The sequence below is a fragment of the Macadamia integrifolia genome, unplaced genomic scaffold, assembly GCF_013358625.1.
Source record: "Macadamia integrifolia cultivar HAES 741 unplaced genomic scaffold, SCU_Mint_v3 scaffold_31A, whole genome shotgun sequence".
In the NCBI taxonomy this organism is placed as follows: Eukaryota; Viridiplantae; Streptophyta; class Magnoliopsida; order Proteales; family Proteaceae; genus Macadamia; species Macadamia integrifolia.
In genome coordinates, this window is record NW_024870664.1 from 133,138 (window position 1) to 143,850 (window position 10,713).

At 39.2% G+C, this 10,713-nt stretch overlaps 1 protein-coding gene across 1 annotated transcript; it reads right to left on the reverse strand.

Annotated features, from left to right (window-relative positions):
- Window positions 1-6,889: 6,889 nt before the first annotated feature.
- LOC122071621 (subtilisin-like protease SBT3) lies at window positions 6,890-9,519 on the reverse strand. The gene has a single exon (XM_042636005.1). The coding sequence runs from the start codon at window positions 9,363-9,365 to the stop codon at window positions 7,026-7,028; it is 2,340 nt and encodes a 779-aa protein (XP_042491939.1). The 5' UTR covers window positions 9,366-9,519; the 3' UTR covers window positions 6,890-7,025.
- Between the last annotated feature and the right edge of the window lie 1,194 nt (window positions 9,520-10,713).

Below are 10,713 nucleotides of genomic sequence, written 5' to 3' on the forward strand. Positions count from 1 at the left end.
TTTTTAAATGGTCCTGGTTGAACCAAGCTCGACATATATGAGGGACTATGAGCCCTTGGACAATAATCTATAAAATTTAAGGCCCATAGACTCAATGGCCCATTATAACATGGGTATGTCCAATGGATCTAATTGGTAATGCGGTTTAATAATTCATAACCGGTTATTTTTGGCTCAGTGCTGGTTCTAAAAAAAATTATATATAGACCTGATCAGACCAATTGGGTTTAATGGTTTTGGCCCCCCAGTGACAACCCTACCTTAGGTGTGTCAATTCGTGGCCCGACCCGACTAAACCGATCGGGACCGACCGTTTATAGACCGGCCCGGCCCGGCCCGTTTATTAAACGTGTCGGGCTTGAGCCCGGCCCGTTTATAAATGGTCGGTCTCGGTTTTGCTACTTGGACCGTCGGGCGCCCGATCGAGACCGACCAAATAACGCCCGACCGAGTCCGGCCTATTGTGCACCAACTTGGCTCGACCCTTTAATGATTGTAGAATACCTATTTTACCCCCCAAATTAAAGAATAAAAACTAAAAAGTAAAGACATGTTCACATTTTAAATAATGGTTATATTTGGTATCATTTATTGATTTATTTTTATTTTTTTGGGCTTGCATGAGTGGGCCAGAATATAAGAGCACATTTTAAAGAGGGCCTGTTTAAAAACTGGTTAAAGCCCGTTTAACATTAAACATGTCCGTAGCCCGGTCAAGGCCCGACTAAAGCCCGATTAAGGTAACCCGATTATAGCCCGAGGCCGACCGACCAAATATAAAGTGTACCATGCCCTCAATAACTATGCCCGATTAGTTAAATGGGCGGACACGGTGTAGCCTTTGAAAGTCTTTAAACCCGATTAAGCCTGACCAAAACCGGATCGGCCGGTTTACACCCCTAGTCTTACCCATAGTTATCAATTCCGAATTTTTCCGAATTTTATCAAAAATTCGAACTGAATCCGAATTAAACCGAATTATTCGGTCCATTTAAACATTATTTAAAAAAAAAACCAAAAATAAAAATTATAAAAATATAAAAACAATTTAAAAAGAAAAAAAAACTCAATAAGATTTTTTGACCGAATCCTTAAATTAATCGTCCGAATTATTCCGAATAATTCTCCGTCCGAATAATTTCCGAATCCAAATTTACTAACTATGGTCTTACCCACCTTACTGAGCCCACGAATCAGACTTGTACAGGGAATGGTATCCATGATGTCACCATGTAGCATGTTCTCCAGAATCTTCAAAGTTTCCTCCAGTTCCCCATTTCTAACCAGGCGACGAAGATAAATGTTACTCTCAGAATCATCAAAATTTCGGAAAGATTGACCAGAACCCAAACGAGAATGACCATTTTCAGCATGCCTATTTGGGTTTTTTAGAGGGTTCGACAATTTTCCATTAAAACCATTAGTCTCCACCTTCGAGACTGTAAAAACCTGGTTGATCCTCTTCTCTCTGGATCGATTATGTTTTCTCACTTCAACATCAGGGGATAAAACACAGCAAGAGGCCTTATACCCTGGAAAAACCTTCACGAATGAACTACAATTGTTTGGACCGAAGTGGGTGTAAACCCTAACTCCAACTTCATCTCCAAACTTAATCATTTTTCCACTCTCCTGAACATGAATCTGAACTCAACCACTCTGCACTGTATCTGCTCTAATCGATTGTCTGATTACCTCTTTCGCTATCTCCAGTTCCTTTAAAAAAAAAAATCCAGAACGATCACCGTGAGACCCTGGAGGTCGCCGCTGCCGCGAGTCTTTTGGTCGCCGTGAGTCCTTGTCTGCCGCTGCCGCTGCCGCTGCCGCTGCCACCGTGATTTCCGGTGCTCCAAACGATTACCGATGCTCCATGCTCCGTATAGCACCTATCGATTTGGGGATGGAGAATTTTTAGATGGTTAGTTTAGGTAATTCACATTTAGTAAGGATATTTTGATATTTAAAAAAAAATTATGATAATTGATATCAACATATAAGGTATATTCTATAATAACGACTAATGATGGGATTCGAATCTAATTTGATATCATAGAATGAGTGTTTTTATAATAGTGGCATTCTTTAGGTGATGATGCTGTAAATTAAATAAATAAATAAAATCACTTATTAACATACTTATTCGGTTCGAAATGAATTCCAAAAAACACGAAACTTCAAAACTATTATTTTTCCTTTTCCATGCTGACCCAAATTCATGTACTAATTGAGGAGAAAGTATTATAGTGTGGATCCCATAGATGATTATGTGAAAGCATGTGATTTTTTTCCTATTCTAGTGGTGTGAATCTTTTTCCTATGTGCTCTATTTGTTGTTGTATCAAAATGGTAAAAAATAGAAAATTTTCTTATAAAATAAGATTTAGTACCATCTTTTAGCGTAAGATACAAAAGGATGTTGAAAAAAATAGTCACGTAGAGTAGCATTTAATAAGAAAAAAAAGAAATTTACAACAAAACAAATAAGGACTAAATTTAAATTTGGAAAAAATGGTTTATGTGGAGGAGTGTGGGATTGTGCCCAAACACAAGAGGGGCAAAAAGACCACCTCATTCCCCATGAAATGAGAAATGGCCCTCGCTTGATGCTTCTATATGCACTCTCATTAGCCTTTGTGCATGATTAGGGCTGTAGGGGCCACATCCCCCAAAAAAACTCTTCCCCTTAAATTTGCATAAGATGTGAAAGGCTTTACATAAGGTGCAAAGATTTTTTTTTATACAATATGACACAAGTAGAGATCGCAAGACCTTACCCAATAATCTGGTACACACGGTTTTACCTCTCTTTGCTATCTTGAGAAAAACGAGGATAATATGAAGGAGAGAAAATAGGGATTTAATTGGCTTAATTGGGAGGTAGCCGAGTCTCTATTCTCAACAGAGAATTTGTAGTGAAATAGTTCTTATTCTTTCCATTTCATAAAACTATTAAATAGGGCCATATCTGATATGGGAACCGTCCAAACTCCTTTTTAGTTACAACTACAACACTCCTACCACTATTACCACTACTATCCGTTCACAATATCTAACCCTAATAACTTACCACAATGACACAATAACCTACAATAACTAATCACAATAACCACTCACGACACAACTCATAATCACACATAACAAATTCCTCCCGCTAGAGTTTGGTCTTGTCCTCGAGACCGGTATCTTCCCATGCCTCCTCTTCGTAACAACCTTCGATCAAGAAAAAATTATTGCATCGATGTCCAGGAACAAAGTGGTCATTACAATTGTAACAAATTCCCTTAGCTCGCCTATCTTGCATCTCCGTTGAAGTGAGTCGACGAATGGGAAGATTTAAACCTTGATCATTTGGTTCGATGTCAAGTGGGATGCTTTCTTTTTTGAGTGAATGATCGTGTGCCTTGTACAAATGAGCCAATCCAATAGTTGCAAAGAATTGTGGGGCATCCCGCAAGAACATCAACCTTGATCAAATCCTTCAATCCACTAACGAAAGAAGCTAACTTGCTGGTTCAATTGAAGAGGCCCCACCTTTGAGAGGAGCTTTTCAAACTGGGTTTGATAGTCTCAAACCGAGCCAAGTTGTTGTAACTTAGCCAATTCTCCGAAGAAGTCTTGGAATTGGTTAGGTCCAAAATGCAAGTGCAACCCATCGCAAAAGACTTGCCAATTTATCAAATCTTGATATTGTTTAAAAATTTAGAACCATAGTTGTGCATCCCCTTCCAAATGAAAGGATGCCAATGCTACCCTCTCCTCCACTGGTGTTTGATGGAATTCAAAGAATTGCTCCACCCGACAAACCCAATTGGCTGCATCTTCCTCCCATTGTATCGCGGGAAGTCCAATTTCACCAATTTGGGCATAAATGACTGATTGGAGTTGGAAGAGCAAGGTGGTGGACTATTGTCTGAAATTATTAGGCCACCCGAAGGGAGTGAAGCTCTTGAATTCTCGCCTACCTCTTGTTGCATGGGGGGGTGGTGAGGTGTTGAACCTCTTGATAACTTCGGCAAGTTTTGCAAGGATTTATTTCTGGCCTTCTTGGAGAGAGTGCACGTCTTCCTCAAGCTTCTCTATATGTTGCTCCATACCCAAGCTCTGATACCATGCTGGTACGTGCATGGTTTTACCTCTCTTCGCTATCTTGAGAAAAACAAAGATAATATGAAGGAGAGAAAATAGGGATTTAATTGGCTTAATTGGGAGGTGGCCAAGCCTCTATTCTCAACAGAGAATTTGTAAGGAAAACAGTTCTTATCCTTTCCATTTCATTAAGCTATTAAATAGGGTCACATATGAGTTGAGAACCGTCCAAACTCTTCTTTAGTTACAACTACAACACTCCTACTACTATTACCACTACTACCCGTTCACAATAACTAACCCTAATAGCTTACCACAATGACACAATAACCTACAATAACCGCTTACGACACAACTCATAACCGCAAATACCATAATCCCTCCAGATGGCATAATAACAATCAACAACAAGAAAAATCAATGCAAAAACTAAATGATGATGTGAAATATCGATCAGCCATAAATTCACGTTTATGTTAAATCCCCTCGAAAACTAATCCATGTAAGAAATGTTTTCTTTTCACTTATTTAAAAAAGAAAAGAGAAATGTTTTTTGGGCCTTCAAAGGAAGGTATGCTAGCATCCTCTCTCTATCTCTTCTCTTCATATGAAATAATCTCACTGCCTCTTGTGTGTGAAATCGTTTCATCGCACCTTATTAGTGTGCTCGCGCTCCTCTACACTTTCTCTGAGAGCCTTGTCCTTGCTATTTTTTTTTAATGAGAAATAAAAATAAAATTAAACCGAAAAAATTTGATACATCAATGTTTGAATAGGAGACGTTAATGCTATTTAAATTGGTCATGGCTTTATGAGCCAGACAAACCATAAGGAGTACCACATCGTTGGTAGGCTTGAGCCAAAAGAGGGTTAGGGTTAGCGTTTCATATATATTAAAAAACGATGAAAGTATGCTCGAAATCCACGGTAAGTTATTGCTTCCAAAAATTAGATTTGCCATCTCCTTAACATTACTCCAAATTTCTCAAATGCTCCAACCCTCTAAATTTTCATGCATCAAACAAGTATATAAAGCTCTCGCATTTGCCTCAAAACTTTTTCTTGTCAATACAAATCCAGTCAATCCGTTGGTTATGTACTGACATGAAACTTGTCTCAAATGTACTGAGAGCCCTCTCCTTAAAGAAGATGGAGAAAACGAAGAGAAGTATTTAAAGCACAAACAAAAGGAAAATGAAGAAAAATACTTATTTTCCTCGGCCCATCCGGTCTGATAAATGGTGTCACGGGAGGACAAGGTTGGACCATGGGTGTGGGTTCTATGGATAATAGGCCTCAAATAGGAGGTGAAAACTGAAACCCAACCATGTTGTGGTAAGGCTGTTACAAAGGGTACGTAGCAATCGATCGATTTGATTTGATTTTTATAAGGTTGTACTGGTTCAATCTAATATTGGGTCAAATTGAAATCGAACCGTTAAGCTGAACTCTGGTTTCGATCTTGAGTTTTATGATTTACTTTTATCATATTATTATTGTTCAATTTGGTTTCTTACTGCTTTTGTTTTTTCATCTTTTTGTCGGTTGGGTGTGGTATTGTCATATCCACCAAAGACCCATGGATTACGGAAATAAAAGTGACAAGATTCAAATAAAATGAACTAAAAAGGAAAGTGCAGACCTAAAATAATTATAGGAGAAGTGTTAAGAAAATATATGTAAAAGCTAAGACTTAACTCAAGTATGATCATAGATAAAGCTGTTTGGAAGACAATGACCCTTGCTGCCAATCTCTTTTAAGAAGATGTTCCGGCAATACCATTCTGAACTTTGTGTTTACCCCTCTTTCTACTTCTTTTACTTCCTTATTTTTCTTTTCTTACTCTATGCTTCTATTAGATCCATGTAACCGACCCCATTTAGTTAGGACAAGGTTCTGATTGTTGTTTTGGGTTCAATTCGATTTTCAATTTGTTAGGCCATTCATGGGTCTGGTCGATTTTGGTTTTTGACTAGTCTCGGAAAAAGCTCAATTTGAAACCACTTATTAAGTTTCGGTGTCAATTCAATGTTGTTTTATTCAATGGTTTCTGATTGGTTCAACCGATTCGGGTTGGATTTTGACACCACCTAGGCGTTGCCATGGATGTTGAACTGACCCATCTTCCAGTTCTACCGAATTTGGGTTGTAAGAACTAAGAAGTCTTAGTAATAGGTGGGTTAGGCTATCTGATATCACCTAATCCAATTGATAAACAATTACTATTTGGTTCGGTTTTAGAGTTGCATATGAAAAAGGAAAAAAATAATCTGATTTGGTTTTAATTTTGTATCCATAAACTGTTGGTTTTAAACCGTTTAGACCGTTTAAAATTGATAATTCTTTAAACTGAATAGAATTAATTAAATCAAATAAAATCAATTATAAAACTGATTACAACTCAATTAACAAAACGGATTTAAGAACTTGAAATCAATTAATAATTAGTTCGATTTTAATTTCTATTAATTACGAACCAAACCATTTAAATCAGAGCCGAACGAATATATTTTTTGTTATGAAAAAAGGGATCTTTCTCGGTTCAGCATGATATTGGGTTTAAGACAAAACTGATAGGTACAAATTTACTTGTTTTTAATTGAATACTAAATACCTAATTACCGACTACATATATGATATATCCCGTAATAGGCTAAAAAACTGAAAAGCTCCTCCTCCTTGACTGTGCAGGTGGATTGCTGCATTAGTTTCCCGAGAATTAGTTGAGATGCGTGCAAGCTGGCCCCTCTCCCTTAAAAGAGTTACCATAGCCCATAGCTATAACTTGCTGTTCTGACCGTATTGATTATTTCTTTTCAATAATTCTATTTATGGTTAAAACAAGCAGCTTCACAAGCGCTACACATCGTTTATTTTCTGCTAAATGCCTAGATCTACTTATTCATCATCCCTACCCAAACTAAGAGACACTCTTAACCTAACCGTTCCCAGACAAAGGTTCTGAGCTAAGGCTTGTGACTACTATGGGACTTCTCACCACGTGATTCCCTCCAACTTCAACCCAGCTTAGAGCACCATGAACCACAATCTGCTTCATCCTTTTTGGTCCTTTTATCCTCAACTTGTAACACAACTTCTCGTACTTGTCTCTGAAAACCAGCTTGTCTGGTACCACTTTCACCTCAAACCCATCCATGGCAGTCACCTTAGCCTTATAAGTTGACATCCCATCTCCCACATTTGTCACTCTTCTTTGAAATTCTTGCACAATTTTGGCATCAGAAGAAGAGTCATTGGAATTAAAGAAGGCTATGAATGATGGGTAGTTGAGATCCAAAGATGGGTCTGAACAATTGTAATCAGAAGACCTTGTGATCATCTTGATTTGATTCATGGTGAAATTCAATCCGCAGAGGAGCCTCACATAGTCATCTTTGCCGGCGTCGTAAATTAGTCCTGGCTCCACTGCCTTGTTTGGATTAATTTGACCTGCTCCCATGGCTATTGGACTTGCCATTTGGTTATTGTCTTGGGTATCAATGATGGGGTTGAGAGTATTATCTAAATAATCAGCTGTGGTCATGATGGCTGATCGGATAGCCGCCGGGCTCCATTCCGGATGCGCCGCTTTCAACAGTGCTGCAACTCCGGCTGCATGAGGACAGGACATGGATGTACCTGATATCAGATTGAAGTTGTTGAACAGCCTAACAGATCCATCATTCAAAACTGGTATAGCTTCAGTCCATGATGCCAACACTAGGGAGCCAGGACCCATGACATCAGGCTTCAACACAATTGGGCAACTTGGGGATGGCCCTCTAGAACTGTAGCTAGCCACAGTTGGTGCTGGCTTTGTACCAAGAACTGTTTTTCTAAATTCAAAATTGGCTCTTGGATCAGAGTTCCCTTTGATGTAATCCAACACAGGTTGACCATCCTGAGGGCTTAAGAAAGCCATAGGATATAAGCTCATTATGTAGAATAGTAGATCAGTGTTGTTAGTAATGAAGATTCCTCCAGCTACCTTTGCAGATCTAACATAATAGAATTGATCACTTACAGAATTGTTCTTGTCTTCACAAACCACAATCTTATCTCTAACTTTCTTCAATTCTTTCTCACTAGTGCAGGCACCCATGAACACAAGGGGCAATTGGGTTAGGAACATTTTACCGGCATACAGTGTTGCCGCTGTGACTGCTACTCCATTGCCTAGAGTTATGATACCTTTAAATTCACGGTCGACAGTACCGGCAGCGACAGTCATGACCCATGGTGTTCCATTGTGTAGGGTACTTATATAAGGCCCCTCGTTTCCAGCTGAGGTTGATACGAGAATGCCTTTCTCCATTGCTGCAAAAGAGGCAATGGCAATTGCATCAGTGTACAAGGGAGCTCCATCTAAGCCTAAGGACAGAGACAAAATGTCCACCCCATCTAAAATTGCTTGGTCTATTGCAGCAATTTTATCAGATGTGTAGGCACCCTCTTCCCAAAGGGCCTTGTACATGGCCACATGTGCCCTAGGCGCCATCCCTCGAGCCGTCCCACTCGCATACCCAAAGTAAGAGGCACCAGCCACATAGTTGCCGGCAGCTGTTGAAGATGTGTGGGTGCCATGGCCATCGGTGTCTCGGGTTGAATTCATGGAAATGGTTACATTTGGGTTATGACCAACTAGACCTTTGTTGAAGTACCTTGCTCCTACAAGCTTCTTATTGCACATTGAAGAATTGAACTTGGTACCTTCTTCACATTCTCCTTTCCATCTAGATGGAACATCAGACATCCCTTCATCTAGGAAGCTCTCACTCTCCGGCCAAATTCCGGTATCGACTAGCCCAATTATGACATCTTTGCCATAATTTGAAACAGGCCATGCACCTGAGTCAGAATTGAGGCCAAGGAATTCGAATGTGTGGGTTGTATCAATGGTGATTGGCATGTCTAGAACCGACGACACGAAACCCGGGGACTCTTTCAGTGATTCAAGCTCAGAGGGAGAGAGAATTGCACTAAAGCCATGGATGGCATTAGTGTAAGTATAGATAAGGTTAGAGGTGGAACTAGAACTAGAACTAGTACTAGAACTATAACTGTCAGATACTGAAGAAAGGGTTGCTCTGTACCAACTGTGGTGACTAGAGAAGGCTTTGGGCATGACAGACAAGTCCATATGAACAATATAAATATTTGATTGTGCTACTATGGAGGTCAGAAGTGAAGAATGAAAAAGGATAAGAAACCCATAAAAGAAGAAGAAGAAGAAGAAGCAGCTTGGGTTAGCCATGGCTGGGGATACTGTAACAATCATCTTAGGCTAGGTGTTTATAAAGAAGAAATTGATTGTTCCCTTTTCTTTTTTTCTGGTTTGCCCATTTTGTGGATTCCCTTGTCCATCAACTTCATGGAATAGATAGATTAAAGGAGATTCTTATCTGGACCTCCATGATTCTTAAGCCCATGTGGTTGTGGTCTATGCAAGGCTAAGAGTTTACTTCCTTGATAGAACAACCTATCCATCCAGACAACATACAGGTTGGTGATGGCGTCATTGCCTTTGTTTGAGGTAGCCTTCAATACCACCCACTTGTTGTAGTAACTAGTAAGTAGTAAGTACACATGGGGAGCTATAGAGTATAGAGGTTGGTTACTTAAATTTCCTAATAATGCATGCTCTAAGACTCAGTGAGTCAAGTCGGTATTAATTATTTTTCATGATGACCCGTGAACTGACTTGGCAGCAACCGCTGATATATCTATCAACTCGGATCAGTAGGATCATGAGTGTGAGTCAGACCTTTGGAATTTTGTAACATTGCCAGCGTCAAGTGTCGGCTAACTTTCACTCACTTTGTTACCACTCCAAGAAGATGGCATTGAGTGGATAATTGGGTCTCTTTCTTATTTCTACTTTTTTTTTTATATATATAAAAAGAAGGAAAGAGATGAGATAACCCAACAAAATGGAAAATCTGCATTCACAAGTATCAAACTCTATAAACTGGATAAGATAACTGATGAGAGTGAAAAGAAGGTAAGGGGCTACCTCAGCTTCACATAATGTGTTATATACATGAAACATACCCACTATCACTTGGACTTAGGAGTACCTATCTGAGAACGATGGGCGTGGTCCTCCAACTTATTTCTTTGATTCAAGGTTTATCATGGTGTTAGTAATCAGAATAGGATCGGGCGAATTGTCATATATAAATGGCATTCAGCTGAGCTTAATCTCGATTCTAACTCATTCTTGCAATCCTCTTTTGAATCACCTATATTCATATTCGATTTTCATTTTTCGCATTTATTACTTCTTTTTTCAAAAGAAAGAAGATACACAAGCAATAGCTTCAAAGGCTAGACAAGGGCGGAAACCCTAGCAAAAAAAAAATTAAACAACCAATGAAGGGGGATACACCAAAACCTAAGGGGGATTGACTAAACAGACAAAAAAACAAAGCGAGTGAGGGTGGAGAGGAGAAAATAAACAAAGAAAAAGATAATACACCGAAAATTAGGGGGAAGGAATCAAAGGAAGATCGTGAGAAAAGGCAAGATACCTATTTCTATCGATAAGGCCACACAACATACTTGTGAAGGATTTTAAGAAACTTATTAAATGTATCCCTTTGTAGCAAACCCGACCCCCGCCCCCC

Excerpts from the sequence above, each read along its gene's own strand:
- LOC122071621 (XM_042636005.1), bottom strand. The coding sequence starts at position 9,365 with ATGATTGTTACAGTATCCCCAGCCATGGCTAACCCAAGCTGCTTCTTC.